A 19061-nucleotide genomic window follows, 5' to 3' on the forward strand; every position below is an offset into this window, starting at 1 on the left:
TTCCATCCTCAGTACTGAGAGGAAAACTGCCTTGCAAACTCATGTGGTGTGCTCACAATCCAGGGCACCGTGCTGTGGGAGGCCAGGCCTGTGGGAGTTTCTATAAACCTCTGATGCGTCACTCTGAAGTCTGAGATCTGAGGTGCAGTCTGGGTTGAGGACCAGCTCTGCTCCGTGCGAGGCAGGGTCTCGGGCCGGTGGTTCCAGCACAGGAAATCTAGCTCCGGAGATTCTCAGGTCCTTCCTCTGTGGGGATGTGAGGCCACAGTGAGGAACTTGAGGAACGGTTGGGTGAACAGGAATGTGCTAGGCAGCAGGGGAAAGAGAGGCGTATCTCGACACTTGGAAAATGCATTTAAAAACAAAAATCCAAACCATGAACAGAAAGAACACATCAGGTGCCCCAGAATCACTGTGATCCAGCGCTCTGCAGCTTCTGCTCCCACGTCTGACAGGGTCGGCAGAGTGGTCTCTCCTGGGATCTGAGGCTGTGTTAGGAAACACTGGATGTTTCTGTGTCTGTGTCGTGTCTGAAACTGCTGATGCAAGTCATTTCCTTGCAGAGTGGGAAGGTATGGGCCCCTGCAGGCTCACTGCAGGATGGCGATCTTGCTGGCGATCTTTGTCATTCTGGAAAGGGGTCAGCCCCTGCACAGTGTGGCCTGAGACTGGGCCTCAGGGCTCCTTATGCAGGGATGCACCTGTGGCCTGGCTTCCTTCCTGTGGTCCCTGCGTACCAGAGGAGGTTAGGAGGCCAGTGCTGGGCATCTCTTCCCGCAGTCTCAGGGTCACATGGCCGTCTCTGCCCACAGACAGAGGCCTGGGGTGCTGCTGGGGGTTGGGAGGCGGGAAGCTGCCTTCTCGGCTCTCCCCCTCCATCTGCTGGCTGAATGTGGTGATCCAGGTGCAGACGCCTCTGCGCCTTCTCAGCCAGGGGACACCACTGCCCTGCAGGGGCTGCAAAGAAAACTGCTGCTCGAAGCATCTGAAAACGTGCTTTACCTGATCTGGCCACGAGTGTGAGCCTGACTCACACCAGGTTTCAGAAAGGACACCCGGAAAACCAGACTGCCAGGACCCCTTCTCCGGGGAGCTGCAGGTCCTGAGAGGTTGGTTTGGTGGCCCTGGCTGCATCGGACTCTTTCTCCTGGTCTGTGTGGTTGGGAGTCAAGGTAGGGCTGTGGGGGGCAATTGTAATGCACAAGAGCAGGGGCCCCGTCCCCAACTCGGCAAAAGATCCCGAGCCAGGGGAGGGCAAGGCTGGCTTTGCCAGTGCTGTGCTCCAGGCCGGGCCGGTCCGGGCCCAGCCCCGCATACTCCAGGCACACTCAGGGAGGAGGCCACGCCCACCCCGCAGCCAGGACGCCAAGAGCCTAGCCCGTTACTTGTTCCGTCCAGCCCGTCCACGCTCTTCCAGCTGGGCAGGGCACACGGCTGGCCGGGACACCACCTGGCTGCAGCTTCCAGGGCCGAGGTCTTCCGGGTGTCTCCTCCGGGGAATGAGAAAGCAGACTGGGACCTCTGTGGAGAGAGAGAGAAGGAAGGGGTGAGCTGCAGCGGGGCCAGGCTGTCTCCGCACCGCACACGCACACAGGAGGCCTGAGGAGTGGAGGCTCCCTGCGTGTGGCACTGGATCAACAAGCCCCACAGTGCACGGGAGACGACACCCTAGCGAGCACGAGCAACCGTCAGTCCACACGGCCGGACGATTGCAGTGTGCTCCGGTTGACTGGGTCCGAGGCGGTAACAAACCACATCACCGAGGGAGAAGCAGCAGCGGCAGAGCTGGGATTCAGACTGCAGGAAACACTTCTTCTGCTGTGTCCTACGGAGTCCGGCCTGCATGTCACGCAGACCCTTCATGCGATGCAAACACTGGCTTTACCCGGGCCGGGCTGTGTAAGGCAGGAATTGTATCTTATCCGTTGTTTGCTTTGCCTTCTACCCTAAGGCGCTCAGGAGGGAACAGAAGTCCGAAAAGCCACCAAGGCAGGTCGCCTGCGCGCCTGCCCGCTCTGGTCACCAGCAGCCTCTTTCCTCTGCCTGGACAGATGTGCCTTCTTCTGCCCCACGGGAGCTCAGGACAGGAGGGGGGTTTGGCGTGGACGTGGACCCAGGAGCCCGTGTCCTGGGCTTGACGTTGCCTTCGGATGCCTTGGTCTCCGGTGCCGGCCCCTGACAGGCCCAGGAGCTTGGCCTTGTGCTGCAGCCACGGCAAAGGCACAGCGAGGGCAGCTGGGACATGTGCCCGACAGACGGCAGCGTCCAGCTCAGGACGCGTGAGGCACAGCGTCATGCTTGTGGCTGGGGTCGGGGAAGGCTTTGCTCACTGTAGACAGACGTGTAACCAGCCTAGGAAGCAGAGGCGGATGGGGCTCAGGGCCAGGCGCGGGGACCTGGATGGCTTTGCTGGTTCAGGCCGGGGCGGCACAGGAAGAAGCCAGGCTCGGGGAACCAATGTGGGGCCTCCTGAGCCTTGTGCCCAGCCTGCCCACAAGGGGGTCTCCGGCTGGTCAGTGTGCCCAGCGGTGATGAGCTCTCTCCACAGTGGCCCTGTGTCCCCCAGGCTCATCCCCATGGCTGAGGGACACCTGCTGGCTGTGCCTCCCCAAGGTGGGCCGGGTCCTGCTCCCTCCGTGTCCCTGCACACCACTGTCCCCCGTGCAAACATCTGCCTTTGGACCCGAGGCTGCCACCAGACTTCGAGCCGCCGCCGGTGTTGTCCGTCCTGTGAGTGGGGACGTCGGCCCAGGCAAGACTGATGCCTGCTGGGGTGCACGTGGGGCTCGAGGACAGCTGGAGCTGGGTCCCCGAAGGGCCTGAATTTCTCCCCTACCTCCTTGGATGAAATCAGGGAGTAAGAGCAGGACATGCGGCACCAGAGACCAGGGCTACGCTCGGGTGAGCCGGGCACGACGGGCGAGAGTCAAGCCCTCCCGGGGCCAGCACTGCAGGGAGACCGTGGTCCGCCCAGAGGAGCAGTGCCCTGGAGACCGCAGGGCCCTGGGCACTGCTGGCTGTCCCTGCCTGGGAGCCGCCTTCTTACTGACACCTGGCCCTGCTTGGCCACACGTCCCCTGCGGTGGGCACACGGCCCAGCAGATGGCGCCACAGCCACGCTGCAATCACCAGCCGGGCCCAGCAAGCCCCGGGGACACAGGAGTCCTCTGTTCTCTCCCTGCTGCGCCCTTGGTGACCCCCCCCACATGGCCCCTGCTTTTCTCCCTCTTCACCCACCCAAGGGTGCACAGAAGATGCAGGGCTGGGGCTGGCTGGGCTGCCGAGGCTGGCGTGGGGACCCTGGCCCAGGGTGGCTGGCATGGCAGTGCCACTGCGACACCTCCCAAGATGGCCCTGGCACAGCCCTGTGGCCTTGGGTGCTGACGGTGGGCGCCGTGGGGCCGGGGTCAACACCAGCTGCTCTTATTCTGTGGGACCTGGAGGACTTGACCGGGCTAAGCTCTGCTCCTCTCAGGGGTTGGAAGCAGGCCCGGCACAGAGCAAGCCCCCACGAACAGGCACTGGCCTGGGTCAGTGTTATCAAGCCCTGTGGCCCAGCGACGGCCATCGTCCCTCAGGATGACTGGGCGCAGTGAGCAAGCCGAGTCAGGGTGGAGTACGGCTGGTGTGCCCACAGCTGGGCTGAGAGCCAGCCAAGAGCTCCAGGCGCCTGCTCCTGCCCGAGGTCTGCACAGGCACCAGCGGGTTGGGCTCTGTGCCCTGCCATCGCCACACCCGCCCGGTTGGGAGCCACGTGCTCTCCCTGGTCCCTGTCCCTCATGCCGGGACTGTCCTCAGTGCAGCAGGGCAGGCTCTGCAGGCCCTCCCCAGGGCTCTGAGAGAGCTCGAGAGGTGGAGCAGGAGGAGGCTCTGGGCACCCGGGATTTGAGGGCACGGCCCAGGAGGAGCGGCACACGGGAAACAGCTGCGTCAAAGCTTCACTTAGTGCTCGCCTTGGTCAGGCAGAGGCAGCTCAGTCCCACAATCACACCACAGGTGCAAAGTGCTGTGGTTCAGACTGTGGCTGCTCAAAGGAGAGGAACAGGCGAGGAGGAAATGACCAGAGACAGGAGAAAAGGCTGAGGGAGACAGCCAGAGATGGAACCAGCCAGGGACGTCTCGGGCACAAGCACAGCATCGCCATGGTCATCAGTAGCATGGCCAGGTGGCTCCAGAGGCCTCTGAACAGACGGCCAGGGCCTTCAAGGGGTCGCAGCCCTGGAGCAGCATCCTCCAGACTCCTGCTTCACCGGCTGGCCAGTGGCGTCACTGCGCACCTCGCTCAGGGCAGAGGCCACACAGGGTGGGAACTCAAGGGGAATCACAGCAGGGCGGGTGAGGAACCCGGCTGAAGGGAGGTGGACACGTTTCAGTTTCCAGTGCAGCCTGGCTCAGCCGGTGGATTTCAGGCCCCATGGATTTGGGGTTCTCCAGGCTATGCCCTGAGCCGTGGGTCCCTGGTGAGGTGTGGAGGAATGCGGAGGCTACGGGGCGGCTCCAGCCTGTGGCCAGGGAGCCTTCTTCAGGGGCTGTGAAGAGGCTGCTTGAGCCTGCAGCCTGTGAGCGCTGCCCGGGGCCCAGGGCCTGGGCTTGGGCAGGGGCACGGATGAGGGTCCGGCAGAGCAGGGGCCAGAGGGGGCGCCACGCTCTCTGTGGTCCCAGGTGAGGCTTGGGCTGGGATCCACAGCCCAGCCGGGGCCAGAGCCCTTGCGTCTGTGCGTTCCTGTCCTGTGCGGAGCTCTTCTCCGTCTATCCTGCACCATGCTTGGAGGAGGGAGGGAAGCAACCTGTGTCTGCAGTGTGTGGCACAGCCGCCGCCAGGCACTCAGGGTTGCAGGGCCAGAGCTGCGGCAGGGTGACCAAGGAGCTGGAGCTCCAGCAAGGCCTGTGAGCTCAGCTGAGAGCCGAGGACACAGCCTGGGACTTCTGCCTGGGACCGGGAGCCCCTGAGCTCTCTGATCTCCTCCTGAGGAAGCAGAGGATCTGGGCTTTGCAGCCCGAGAAGTGCCAGCTGTGTGCCCCAAGGGGGACCTGCCGATGCCCTCACAGAGTGCCTCATCTGCACAGCGCCTCCAACAGTGCCTGCACCATGCTTGGGGTGAGGAGTGAGAGGAACCACCTGATGGGCAGACCTAGCACCTGACCTTCCTCTGTGCTGGAGCCGGGCAGCAGCCTCAGCCCCAGGTCCCAGGCGCTGACCTCCACAAGGGAGGCAAGGGGCGGGTGGGCCAGGCCTGTCCCCTCAGGTCCTGATGCCTCGATGCCAGTGAGGTCCTTTGGGCTCCTGGCCCAGGCCCCATCATCCCAGGGGGACAGGGCAGCCCTGGACCAGCCTTGATCCCGTGGAGAAGGAGAAAGCGGACCTCTTCCACGGGATGCCACGTGGGCACAGCCCACCCAGGTGCAAGTGGAGGGAAGTACCTGCACCCTCAGAGCTGGCCTTGGGCCAAATCTTGTCCTCCCTGATAACACTCAGGAAACCAAAGGTTGCTCAGGGCCACAGAGCCATCCAGGCCACCCCGCTCCGTTCCCAGACCCCAGCACCGCCACAGGCCCGACCCCTGGCTCGGAGCTGGGTCTGTCCACCGAGTCCTCCCCCATGTCTCCTAAACCTGACTATTTGCAGGACACTCCTTGGGCTTCCCCAAGTGCAAGGCAAGGGAGGGGCTGCAGCCCGAGCTGACACCGAGCCAGGCAGATGACAGGATCTTGAAGGGCCTGTATTCCACCTGTGCAGAGGCCCCCACGGTGGAAGCTGCTCCCTTCCCGGGACCCTGCTGCCTCTGCAGTCACACCCTGCAGCTGAGCTTCAGGCATGGATCTGTCACCTCTGCCTCCTTGTGGGCTGGGTCCCAGAGTGCTGGACAGCAGGGAGCCAGCCTGGGGCCTGCCCTTCGGGCTCGGCACATGCGGCAGCTGCACGACGGCATCAGTGTGGGCCCCACTTCTGCGGGCTCTTGGAACTCACCCAGAGTGTGGTGGGGACCGAGTGGTCTCCCGGGGCTGCTGCGCTGCCCTCGTCCTTGGCTTTCAAGCTGCAGCCCGGTGGCTGTGGCCCCTCGGGGTCCTCCTCCATGTGCTGCTTGCTCCTCCTCTTCTGCTTCCTTATGATCTGGGGTGGGAGATGCACGTAGGTTACTTTGAGGCCCTGGGCTGTGGAGGGGAGCAGGCAGCTCTGGGATTTTCCAGCCCCGAAGGTATGCAGCTCCACTGTGAGCAGTGACAGTGGGCATGAGCCCTGCAGGTCCTCAGTGCACAGTGTCGCCCCGGGGCCGGTGACCAGGACCCTCCCAGCGAGATGCTCAGGCCTCTCGTGGGACACACAGCACCTGCCCATAACCCACACCCTTCCCAGGGCCTCTATTCTCGCCAGCCCACTCATCCCGATGCAGTGTGCACTGCTGTGACACTCGGAAGAGTGACTGCAAGTCTGTACCCTCAGCACAGACCCGGCCAGCACAGGCCAGGGACAGCCAGTGTGGGGGTGAGATGCGGGAACAGCCTAGAGGGACTGAGGGCCTCAAGGAGGCAGAGGCGGGCAGGCTCGGCCTGTTCACCTGTGCGCACCCAGCTGGGGCTCAGTACGTGGCAAACTCAGGTTTTGCTTTCTGGAACTGCTGAGATGTTTTCCTGGACATTCTCTACCCTGGCTGGCCCAGTCTGCAGATGAGGAACCCAAGAACACTCAGGGGCTGACTGATCCTTTCCTGAAGTGGATGCTGCTTCTGTTTCCGGGGCCCCCTTGCCAGGCTGTGTGAACCATGGGCGCTCTGCCCCACTGAGCCTCAGGGGAACCCCAGTTAGCACCCCATGGCCCCGTCTCTGCCAACCCGGCCAGAGGCACTGCCCCGACTCCCCTCGGCCCCAGCCGCCCTACCTTCTGCAGGATTGTGGCAGCCAGCTCCTCGGCGAGCTCCTCTCGGTGGTCTTGCAGGTACGCGGCCTCCTTCTGCTTGTCCTTCGGGGGAGAGGGTGGAAGGGACATGGTCACTGCTGCCCTGGGAGGCCTGGCCCAGTGCAGCAGGTCAGCCCTGCCCTGGGAACATCGGCCGGGACGCTGGCCCCTCCACCGCCTGGTGCTTGGACCCACTTGGCTCCCTCTGCGAAGGGCCTACCAGGCTGTCCCCGTGGGCCTCCGCCTTGCAGATGGCTTCCTCGATGGCTTCCTCTGCCACGCGCAGGGCAACAGCCAAGGTGTCCATCATGCTGTGTCCTGGGCGGGAGACAGAGGACAGGGATGGTGGGGGGACGGCGTCCGCCCGAGGCTCCTCTGCTCCACTCTGGTGGCACAGGGCCCCGTCCTTCCCAAGGGTGCACCCTGCTCCCTAGACACGCTCACTCGTGACTCTTCCGGCTGCTCCCTCCCTCTCGTCCCGCTCAGTAACTGCGGGGTAACTGAGAGGTTTCCAGGACTACGAGAAAATAACGGTTCTTCACCCCCTCTCAGATAAGCCTGGGCTTTGCTGTATGTGTGTACAGATCATTGTGATGGCAGGGATCAAGGGTATAAATTGTGCGAATGCTGGGCATGCCTGTGGTTTAAGACAAACATGAAATCCACAGGAGAAGATTTGAGACCACAAAACAGTATCGACCACACACCCAACTGTACAGAGCACAACCCCAGCCAGCCCAGGCCGGGGCTTCATGCACACCATCACCAGGCTGGTCAGCAGTCCCGGCAGGCGCAGCGCGGGCCATTGACAGATGTAGAACTGAGGCACAGAGGGAGGGGACTTGCCCAGTGAGGCGGTAAGCGAGCTCCGATTCGAGCTCAGCGCTGTCTCCAAGTCCTGGATTGCTGACCACAGCAGTGAAATGACTAAGGGGAATGTCACGATCCATGATATTTCTGCAGCTGGCCACAAGGGGAGTCAGCATCCACCTCGCAGCTCTCCTGCCGGGGTCAGCGCGTCTGGACACAAGAACATGGTCTGGACAGGCTGGCCTGGGTCTGTGTGCCCTGCTGCCAGCCTCCTCTTCCTGTTCGTAATCTTCTAGTCGCGTGTCACTGAATGTATGCAGCTTTCCCGTCAGCTGCTGGACAGCTTTTGAGGACCGAGAGAAGGTGTGAACATACGGGTTCATCATTTAGCTGCTCATTCAGTTAAAGCTGTCCAAGCTCCGAGGCTCCTCCAGACAGAAAGAGGCATTTGGCACAGGTGAGGACTCCTCAGAGCCAGCCCAGTGGATGCCCGGGGATGCAGCCGGCGATGCGTGGGCTTCGGTAGGCAAGGAGTGCCGGGAGCGAGAGCTCTGCATAGCCTCCCGCACCTCACTGAGCGGAACCTGTGACATCTAAGCTGCATCACAGAAGCGCCTCTGGGGGCGGCACCGCCTCTGTCCCTCTTCCTCATGACTCCTGTCCATGCATTTTTTGTCAAGGAGGCCCGCCCGTGTCCATCAGCGTTTGTGAAGCACCTCCCCAGCCATGCCAGGGAGGGGGGCGGTGAGTCTAGCTCCCAGCGCTCTCCCAGTTTCGGGGCTCAGCACATGTGGCAAGGACGGCCACTAAGCCCCAAGGCCTGGAGCAGGGATGGATGGCTCTGCGGAGCATGATGTGGCAGTGGCTGGGGCCGGGACACGTTGGTGTCCGGCAGGGGTGGGGCTGGGAGGGTGGAGCGGCCAGACTCTGGAGGGCGCGTGCATGTGGGACACCCGCTCCAGGTGCTGCTCGACTGGCTCAGTGCCAGCTGTGTGCCACACACTGAGGGGTACATTGCGGTGATGGTATTTTGTAGACAAGGCTCACACTGCAGAGGGCTGACTTTGTGTAAGGAGGGTGCCCTCGGCGATGTGGTAGCCTCCTCCAGTCAGCTGAGAGGACGTGAGAGCCACAGGAAGGCTTCCTAGGGAAGAAGCTCGCATCAAAACTGCAGCACCAACTCCTACCTGAGTTTTGAGCTGCGGGTCTACCCTGGAGATTTCGGGCTTCCCACACCCCTCCATCCCTGTGTGCATGTATGCATGGGCATACATGTGTGTGCACATGCGTATGTGTCTGTGTGTGCATGCGTACGTTACACTTGTGTGCGTGTGTGTGTGCATGGGGTGCACACATGTGTGCTCATGTTTGTCTCCCATGGTTCTGACTGATATCGTGTCACTGAAATCAGTTCTAACACGGAAGAGCTTGGGCAGGGAGGTGCTCATTCCAAGAGCTTCAGGATGGAAAGAAAGGGTTGGGGTTGGAGGCAGCTGGTGGCACGCAGTGGACGGGAGCAGGGGAGGACTTGCTGGGGGATTGATAGGGAGGAGCTTATTAGGACGTGTCGGGTTGGAGCTACAGGGTCTTCCGGTCCTAAAGGCCAAGAGGTAGAAATCAGAGTCTAGAACTCCAGGCTGAAGTCGAGGCCGAGCACTGAGGCTCAGCAGCAGGGGTGTGGGGTGGGGTGGGGCCCTCGATGGCTGGGAGATCGGAGGGACGTCATGGAGGTGAGCGTGTGGAGGACAGAGGCTTCAGGGGAGAGTTCAGCTGAGAAAGAACCAACAGCTGTATCTGTCTATCCTCTATCTACCTACCTGTCTATCTATCTACCTATCTATCTATCCAGCCAGCCAACCAGCCATCTACCCACCTATCTACCTGCCTGCCTACCTGTTTATATGTGTCTGTCTATCTGTCTATGATGGGAACTGGCTCACACCACTGTGGAGACCAAGATGCCTGACGCATGTTCGAGTTGCAGTCCAGGAAAGTAGGCGGTGTGATTCACCCACGTCCAAAGGGCACGAAACGAGGGCTCCTTGGTGGCAGTCCTGGGGTCTGAGGCTGGATCCAGGGGCCATCTCAGCTCCAGAGGGGGAGAGCCAGTTCCCCTTCCTCCACCTGCTCTCTGGGGCTCAGCACATGGCACTGGGGCAGGGCTGGACGCCTGCTCCACACTGGGGAGAGCAGATCTTTGTTTCTCAGCCTACGGATTCCAACGTGGGGCTCTCCTGAAGTCACCGTCACACACGTTCAGCACTGCCCCAGCTGCGGAGCAGCCGTAGCCCAGCAGGGAGACGGTAAGGCGCCATCACACCCCCAGGGAGGACAGAGGGCGCCGGCCCAGGGGAGGACCTGTGGTGGCAGGGGTGGTCTCCCTCCCAGTCCCGAGTTCCTCTTGCTTCGGCCCCTGCTCTGAGGGCATGGCAGTACTGGTGTAAAACTGGGAAGGAATCAGTGGATCCCACTTTTCCTGGGGTTTTGCTGGCAGATGCATGGCAGTGTGCTGGCTACTCTGTCCATGGTGGGCACTGTGGGCCCTACGAGCCCAGGCGTGGTGTGCACCTTGATTCGCCCCAGCGGCCATCAGAAGGGCCGGGTCTGCACGGAGAGCACACGTGCCACGAGCAGCTGCATCCAGGGCAAGGGATGGGGACCCTGTCCTGCTCCCCCAGCGGCTGGGGCCGAACCCTGGGCAGCTTACCTTCCGGCTGCCAGGGAAAGCTGGAGTCGCTGCCTGAGATGCTTCCGTCATTCTCCAGGTGGGACTCAAAGAAGCCTGTTCCTGGTGACGGGAGAGGGCCGGGGAAGAGAGGAGGGGAGGAGGGAAGAAAGACAGGGCAGGGAGGGGCCGGCATCACAGGTCTGTGCCGAGCACCCTGCAGACCCCCGGCCCCTGTGGCCCTGTCCGCCTGGCGCGTGGGTCCAGACAGACTGGGCTCACCGGCCCCCAACAGTGCCCCGTCTTCGCCAGATCCTTTTTCTTCTTACACCAACATCCTGCGCAGCGTTGCTGCCACCCCGACTCCCGCCCAGGCCTCCTGTGGTGGTCGGGAGTCTGCTCCCTTCATGCTGGGAGCTGAGGCCCAGGAGGGGCGATGCTGTTTGGGGGTGTGGGTCACTTTGGGGGTCCCCCTTGCTCTCCCTGCCTCTCCTGGACCTCCTGCCCTCACCTCCCGCCACAGCGACACCGCAGCACGTTCCTGCCAGAGGCCGGCTCCGGGTGCTCAGCCTGCCTGCCCACAGGCACTGCCCTGCCAACAGAGCACACAGCAGGCCTGGGCCAAGGCAGTGGGGGGCCAGGAGAGTGGGAACTGAAGTCCAGCGACACGCTCAGCCCTGGTCCCTGCAAGCTGCTCTTCGTGCCCCTGGAGCAGGGACTCTGCTGCCCTCTGCACGGCTTCCAGGCTGGGAGAGCAGGGAGACCCCGGGCCTTCTCCTCATGTGTGAGGGCTTCTATGCCCCTAACGTGGCCTCTGGTGAATGATTCCACATCTCCAACTCTTCTGCAGACAGGAGCCACGCGTTGCAGCCGGAGGGAGCATGCAGACCACCGTCCACCTTCCAGGGCTCCAGCTAGGGAGGAGCAATCAGTCAGGACCTTCCCCGAGCCAGGGAGTCTCCGATTTTGGTTCCTGCACTGAGCCATCAGCTGACACCTCCTGAGGCAGACGGTGCCCTTCATCTTCTGAGTCACTGCACATCAGTGCCTGGGGGCAACAGGGCATCAGGTGGCTCAAAAACTAAACAAAACCCCCACCTGGCTGTTGGTTAAAGAACCTGCTTGAAGGAGCCAAGGAAATAAGTGAGAGCCGATGTGCTTCAGCTCCAAGAGGAGCAAATGCCTTCAACACCAGGTCAGCTGGGCTGTCACAGGGCTCCTGGGGCAGCCAGCATTTGCAGGGGCAGCATTTGCAGGGCATCTGTGGTGGGTCTGGCGGGGAAGCTCGCTGCAAGCTCCTCGTGTGGCAGCCTGGCTGCACGTCCCTCTGCGTCTATTCATAGCTGGGTTTTCCAGGAGCCTGAAGCTCTGTGACCCCGGGGACAGACTGGTCTCCCTGGGTCCTGCTCTGGCTCAGAAAGCTCTCGGATGTCACCTCAGTCTCTGGCAACATGTCCAGGATGTGCACGTTGCTGTGGCAAAGTGGCATCCAGTGCCACGCACCCACCCAGTAGACACCCACAGACACCCCAGGTGCCCGGCTTGGAGCGAGGCGGGGAGCTTGGTGAGTAGAGTGAAGCCCCCTGCCCCAGCAGACTGGGGAGCATCGTGGGGTGGGGGAGACGGCGTCCTCAGGCTCCAGAGATGTGTGAGGTGTGTGAGGCGCTCCCAGGAAGGAAGCACTCCCTGGAGACTGACCTGGTCAGAGCGGACTGGCCGGAGTGGGGCCGGGAGCCCCGGGTGGAGCAGACAAGAGCCCCAGTGGGATTCACAGGGGGCAGCCACCCAGCCGCCACCACTGAGGACCCGGGACACGGGGGCTTTGTCCCGACAGCCAGTGAAGCCAGCACCAGCTCGCAGAGGTGACCGACTGATCGGATTGTGCCCCATGGTGGGCTGTGGCAGTAAGAGGCAGGTGAGTGCGGCCCACGCTTGAGATTCCCTGTGTCAGAGAACAAGGCAGGGCCATGACGGAGGATGATTCAGGGAGGCTGCAGTGGGGGACGCAAATAAGACTGTGCGTCAACCAGTGGGAAGGGCAGAGGAGAGAGGATGGTGCATTGCAGGGGACCATGATACTGATCATGCCAAGGCAGGCTGTGAGGCGTCAGCCCCGAAATCGGCTTGTTTATGGAAGTGAGTTGGCTGAAGCCTACGTGTCCAGGTCAGAGTAACTCACCAAATTCCGTTCCAACTAAACCTTCTGACTAGAAGGACAGTGCTCCAATCACAACCATATATTTAGTCTTTTCTGTTCCTGATTGGAGGATGCTTTGTCTTGTCCTTTATGAGCCTTCTGTACATTAATTTCCATAGAACCTGCACATGGCTCACCTTCACCCCAGTTGATGGCCAGTAAAAGTCAGCGCCTGGGACTGGCCAGGGCTTGGTCGGTTGCCCGGCATCGGTCATCCTGGCCCCGCCTTCTCTCCTAGCTCTGTCTCTGAGTGTGTTTGTTCCTCGGGCCCGGGTCGCACACTGGGGAGGGCCTGGAACCTGACTGCAGGCCTCTCTGGTAGGGTGCAAGTAAGGCGCGGCCCTGGGCCTTCTTCGGAGGCTGAGGGTTGGGGCACTGTGGCCGCACGCGAGGGGAGGACAGGGAGCCAGGCCTGGAGCTGTCCCAGGCCAGGCGAGCAGGAGGGTCCCGAGGGAGGGCGCTGGGGGGGATGAGGAGGGGAGAGGAGGTCTCTGTGCGCCCCGCTCTTGGGCCGAAATCACAGACGCAGGGTGCACTCCACCTGTCAACAGCCACATCGACCAGAGGTCCAGGGTGGGGATGAACGGCACTATGCTTTATGTTTCCTTTCTACTTATGTGGCACTAAATAAAGCAATGTATTTGTACCCAATTGTCTGAACATTGGGCGCTCTCCTTCCAAGATGGCACACAGCGTTCACAGTCCTGCAGGGCACACTGGGGCTTGGGGCCGCCCATCCCCCGGGCCTTTGAGGGAGATGGAGATGGGAATCGAGCACCATGCTGCAGGGTTCTGCACACCACACCCGTCTGCTTCCCCCTCAGTCCTCAAGAGGCGGTGAGGAAGTTCGAGGATGTGTCACTCGGTGACAGTGACGTGGGGTGGACGGGAGGATGCGGAGGGAGGAGGGAGAGGCACAAGCAAGCGGCCGGTTTATTCTGGGATTGTCTTGAGATTGCTTCTGGGTCAAAAAACTACTGCCAACGGCAGATCTTTTAAGTCTGCCTCCTTTTTTTTTTTTTGTCTCCTTTGCCAGAGAAAAATCAGCAAAGAGGATATAAAAATTGTTGTAGAAACCGTGGGTGCTGCTCTCAGCTGCCAGCTTCCCGAGTTTGAGAGCTCAGGTTCTCAGGGTGACTGCAAGAGGCCGCAGAGATCATCGAGTCTAGGCTTCATCCTGTTTTCCTGGCACCCAGGCAGCCGGCCCACTTCTAGATCAGACGCAAAGGCTTCACTGAGAATACAACGGAAAACAGCAAACAACGGTGGGGAAAGCTCCAGAAGCTGGGGATTCTTCCTTCCCTGCTGCTCACAGATGAGAAGCGTTAGCCTGCGTCAGCCACAGGACGGACAAACCTGCCGACTGGAGGAGGCCGTGCCAAGCGTGCGCGCGTGGCTGCTCTCCTGACTCCGCTTCTTTCCGTGCACCGGGCTCTTGGGACTGCGGGCCCCACATCTCCTGTGCTGCTGCTGCTGCCTGTCTGTCTGTCTGCCTGCCGTCAGTGTGAAAGACCCGAGTCCTTCGCACGGATGCTCACACTCCCCTGCAGTTCTTTCTGACTCTGGCCTGGTAAGGAGGGCTCTGGAGTAGGAAGACGTCTCTCCTAACCAGACCCAGGGAGTCTTCCGCACCAGGCCAGGGTGATAAGAGCCTTTCCTTTCTAGGGATCCAGAATTAAAATACCCACGATTAGCAGAAATATTCTAGTCTTTCGGGTTCCTAACACAACAGCTCCAGCCAGCAGGGATGCTGGAGCCCAGAGTAGAAACTGAACATCGTCTCAGTGTCCAGCCCTCTGCTTCTGCTCCTCACCAGCATCGAGATTTAAGCCAATTCCTCTGTCCCAGGAAGCCTGCCAGCACTGGGGCTTCCACACCTGGCCTGCTCCATCCTGCCAGACACCAAGACCCCAAGCTGCAGGGAGAGGGTACCTAGGACGTCAAAGCTCGCGCCGGTCTCCAGCCGGTGCTTCCGGTACAGGTTCTTGAGGACCTTGGCACTGCCAAAGCGCTTGAAGCGGCTCTTCACGTTGCTGTAGAACCATTCGAGGGACTGCGTCCTCAGAAGCCTGTGGAGACAAGAAGGGACAAGAAGAACTCAGAGCTGTGGAACTGTGAGCTGCAGAACTAATGCGGCCCTTTGCAGATCCTCCATTAAGGCATAAGTTCACTTCTCAGCCCCTCAAATCTGCACCAGCCTCGGGCCCTGACCACAGGGCGAGGTGGACCGATGTGAGTCCTGAGCCTCTGTCTCCCCTCTCGCTGCTCCTGGATCCCACACCCCGGCACCATGTCAGTGAGCCCAGGCTGTCTTGCTGGGTGTGAAAGACACCTGGCCAGTCTCCCTCCAGCAGAGTCCAGCAAATAGCAGGCACCAACTGCTCACCATTCTGAGCTACCAAGCTGTGGGAGGTTCGTTGAGCAGAACATTTAACTGACACATCTATTTAGTAGCAGGCTCTATGTTTGACCTGCTTACTGCGTTAAGCTTTTTAATCTAGTGTGGGAAAATAAAAAGCACAAGTAAGACAGCAGCAATTCCAGCCTCTGCCTCCGTTGGCTCAAAGTGTGGTAGCAAAGCGGCTTCCGGATTGGACCTATAAGGATCGCCACAGAAACCAGCAGGGCTGTTCTCTTTCACGCCTGGTGAGGACATATTTTTAAGGCCCGCCCACTTTCAGGACAGCTTTTGTTGTTACTTATCTTATGATGCTTGTAATAAGACACACCTTTTAGGAAATTCAGAAAAGCAAAGTGAATATAAAGGCGTCCAGACCTGTGGAGGGACAAGCACATGCGAAGCTGCTCTTCCCTCCCAGCCCCCAAGGAAACACAGGAGAGTACAAGGGGAAGGAGGGACCGGAGATGAAGCTTAGTGGTGCTGCCGCCTGCCGCCTGCCTCGCAAGCACAAGGTTCTGAGTTCAAACCCCGGTACCAAAAACCAAAACCAAAATAAACAAACAAACAAAAACAAAGGGGAAGAAGCTTCCAAAGTGAAGAATCAGAGCTTCTGCCAAACTTCTGGGAAACTGAAGGTGGATGGCAGCATAAAGGTAGCAGAGAGAGTTGGGGCTTTCTGACAGAGGGTCCGCCTCTGAGCTGGCAGGATCAGAGGGACGGCGGTGACGGTGGGTCCTGAAGGATGACGGCGGCTGTGCAGCCCACAGTGGGGCCTCTCTGTGTTCCTGTTCTCAAACAGCAGGGGCATTGGTCCCAGGTGGATTGGTCCTAGGTCCCAAACAGCAGTTTTCTACTGAGATCTATGGAGAAGGTTAGGATTTGGGTAACATCAGGCCGTGAGTCCCTGGTTGGCCCTGGGGCCAGCATGAGTCTGCCTGTAGATCTTGCCAGGCCTGCTAGGTACCTGCCCGGCTCATAGACCTGGGGTGCTTGCTTAGCCCCCTCTCCCCAAGCCTGTTCCAAAGGAGAAGTTACTAGAAATGCTACCCAATAGCAGAGAAGGCCATGCTGGCCACCATTAGCAATCAAATAAGTGGTTTCCCTAAAAATACAGACAACAAGGGTCTCCAGGCATTTGAAACAATCAATGGCATAAGAAGGAAAGACACTAGAAACTCAGACAACTAAGTATAATTCAGTATGCTGAAAATAACTTAAATTCTAATTAATACCAATAGTGATTTGAAAAACTACTGCATCCATATAGTAGTCTAGGGTGATGTGAAATACAAATTATTAGAGAACAAGAAACAACAGAAAGCAGGCTTGTTAAATTTTTACTAGAAGATCTAAAAGTTAAAATCAGGACATGATGTAACAGCTCCTGAATATACAACAAGAAACAAGAAAGGGGGCACAGGACAGAGGGCGCCGCCCAGGACCACAGCAGCAGATGGAGGCAGGAGGCAGGAGCCTGCGGGTGTGACTGGGCTGCGCCATGGAGGGAGGAGCCACCCTCCGCCTGTCACAGGAATAAGAAGACAACTAGATCTGGGAAAGCAAAGCCCGACCCCAAAGAGCTCAGCCAAATAAGGCCTAACCGTAAAACAAAGGGAAAGCAGTCAGACGCTGTCAACTAATGGCGCGCAGGGGCCGGATGCCTCCTTCCCAATCAGCCAGGGCCACTGCCGAGGATCACAGCTTTCCTCCAAGGGTTTCAAGTGATGACTTGGGCCAGCGTAGCAGAGGACGCTGCGTCATCAAAGTACTGCCGACTTTACACTGCAGGTAGGGCCACAGCAGGAAAGGCCCAGGCTGCGGCTGGACAGTCACTGTCACAGCAGGGGCTGGAAGGCTGGCTTCCGAGCAGCCTGGAGATGCGATTTCCTCATCTGCAGGGCAATCAGAGACCCTGGCCTGCAGTCCGGAGGAGCATCCAGAGCTCGGGCCCAGAGGGCTCAGCCGGGCTGTCGGAAGCCACAGAGGCCACTGTGTATCACGAGGCTTCAGCACAGCATCCAGGTGGCAGTGACTTCTCACAGGGACTCCGATGAGCCTCGCCTCACAGGTGTGTCGTGATGCAGTGAGCTGCATGCCTTGCCGGGGGGATTCACACACAGGTCATGCACAGGCATGGGGGAGGTAGGCATGGGCCAGGCAGGTGCCGACAGGAGGCGGCTCCTCTCCCTTCAGGACGCTCGCCTCCTCCCCAGCGGGGTCAGCGTGGGTCGGGGTGGAGTCCAGCCACTCGGGCCGGGGTGCCTTCTCCCTGGGGCTCCCGGGGAGGCTGTGCCCTTTCTGCTGGGCTATCTGGGGGCAACTGGGCCACCACTGGGGAGACGGTCATGGTTTTCTGAACAAGAACAGACTGGGCAGCAGAAAGGGACAGGATCCTGTTGGCATACGTGGTGTGATCAAAAATGTTTAAATAAAAATACAGTAAAGGCAACATGGCCACAAACCCCCCGAAACTTCCCCGGCTTTGAACACGCCTATCCCGTCGTCCTGGCGTCTTTCTGCAGCAGCTCAGGTCCCCTTTCCTGACGTCTTTAGTTGCACTGTCAGAGTTACCGCCATGTCCTGATGGATTCGAAACGCTAACCTTTCAAGGTCACTTTGACTTTGAGAGGAGCCAGAAGTCACACTGCCAGATCCAGTGGATAAGGAGGATGAGGACACAGCACAGCGTTTTTACCCGTCCTGCCTGAGGGGTGGTGCTCAGCAGTACAATACACTATATTTGTTTTGTTTTTGGTGCTGGGGATCGAACTCAGGACCTTGCGCTTGTGAGGCAGGTGGCAGCACCACTGAGCTAAATCCTCGGCCCTGCATACACTATATTTTTTATCACATTTTGGAAAGACCCTCAGGCAAGAGGACTCCAGAACTGCTGCAGGAAGTGGCAAGAATGACGGTCTAAGTGTTCAAAGCGAGGGGCAGATTTTGAGGGTGGCTCATGGCAGTGTGTCGCTCACTGTAATAAATTTTCTTAATTTAAGCACTCTTAATTGAAATACACCTCACACTTGTTTTTAAGTTTGTTGGGTTTTGTTTTTTGAGACAGGGTCTCGCTGTGTAGATCAGGCCCGCCCTGAACTCACTCTGTGGCCCAGGGTGGCCTTGAACTCATGTCGATCCTTCTGTCTCAGCCTCCTGAGTTTATGCCTCACACTTTCAACACCTGGCCTACTCAAGCCTGCAGAAGGCCCTGGGCTTTCTCCTTTCAGATGCATACAAGCTCCCTGTTCTGTTCAAGCTGTTTTGAGTTGGGTTCTGTTATTTGCAATCTGACACTGAGCTGCAAATCTGGACAGTCCTGGAAGGCCCGGGTTCGGCCCTGGACTAGTGGCCGTTCAGGCCGCTCAGCTCTCCATGGTGCTCAGGAGTGTGTCGAGGGCTCCTGCAGAGCCTGGCTGGCTCCAGCCTCACAGCGGCCTCAGGAGGGAAGGAGGCGTCTCTGAAGGACGAGGCTTTGGGCTCTACACTGACCTGGAGTCAACGCACAGAGCAGTCTTGGAGCCCGGGAGGGGCCTCAGAGGACACAGTGGCGATGGCCACTTTGACACGGTTGCTCTCTGGCTCGTATGTGAAAGGAAATGCATGGCCACAGTGGGCAGGTGGGGTGCAGCAGCACGGACAGTGGCCTGGGGTGGCATCAGGCGCCTGCACATATCTGCCCCAGCGGCCGGCCGGAAGGGTCTGACCAAGGAGTAGAAAGCCAGACGGAAGTGACCAGACCCTTAGACTGCACGAACAGATGCTCCGCAGTTGCTGCAGCTCCGTCCTCCGGGTCAGGGAACCAAGGGGCCCTGAAGGCAGAGGCTGTGTCTGTCCCGGGCACCTGGGGAAGCAGTCAGGGCGAGGCTCCTGGGCCGCGTGGCCAGGAAGGCCGGCCGGAGAGAGCAGAGTCGACCCGTCGCTTTGCTGTCCTGGTGAGCCGGCCCCAGCAACAGTGATGCTGTCAAGGACGGCCTTAGAAACTTGGCCCTGGAGGCTGAGCGGCTGAGCGGCAGAGCAGGAGCGGTAGCAGGGCCCACACAGTGCTACCCATCTGAAACACGCGTTCCATCAGTGTCCACACGACTGCCGCCTC

The 19061-nt window shown here is 59.8% G+C and overlaps 1 protein-coding gene across 8 annotated transcripts in view; it reads right to left on the bottom strand.

Annotated features, from left to right (window-relative positions):
• Nucleotides 1-19061, bottom strand: part of Myrip (myosin VIIA and Rab interacting protein) — a 194821-nt gene that overhangs the window by 37089 nt on the left and 138671 nt on the right. For all 8 annotated transcript variants that reach the window (XR_015451099.1, XR_015451098.1, XM_013072884.3 and 5 more), the window contains 6 exons: nucleotides 14500-14636; nucleotides 10413-10493; nucleotides 7116-7213; nucleotides 6878-6958; nucleotides 5969-6112; nucleotides 1386-1521 (listed from right to left, as the gene is read on the bottom strand). Coding sequence is in view for 6 of the 8 variants with exons in the window: in XM_013072884.3 (XP_012928338.3) it covers nucleotides 1386-1521; nucleotides 5969-6112; nucleotides 6878-6958; nucleotides 7116-7213; nucleotides 10413-10493; nucleotides 14500-14636 (677 nt within the window). In the remaining 2 variants the exon portion in view is untranslated. The remainder of the gene's footprint in view (nucleotides 1-1385; nucleotides 1522-5968; nucleotides 6113-6877; nucleotides 6959-7115; nucleotides 7214-10412; nucleotides 10494-14499; nucleotides 14637-19061) is intronic.

The sequence above is a fragment of the Heterocephalus glaber genome, unplaced genomic scaffold (assembly GCF_053883595.1).
Source record: "Heterocephalus glaber isolate CG9 unplaced genomic scaffold, H.glaber_assembly_v1.0 deba00001175, whole genome shotgun sequence".
Taxonomy (NCBI): domain Eukaryota; kingdom Metazoa; phylum Chordata; class Mammalia; order Rodentia; family Bathyergidae; genus Heterocephalus; species Heterocephalus glaber.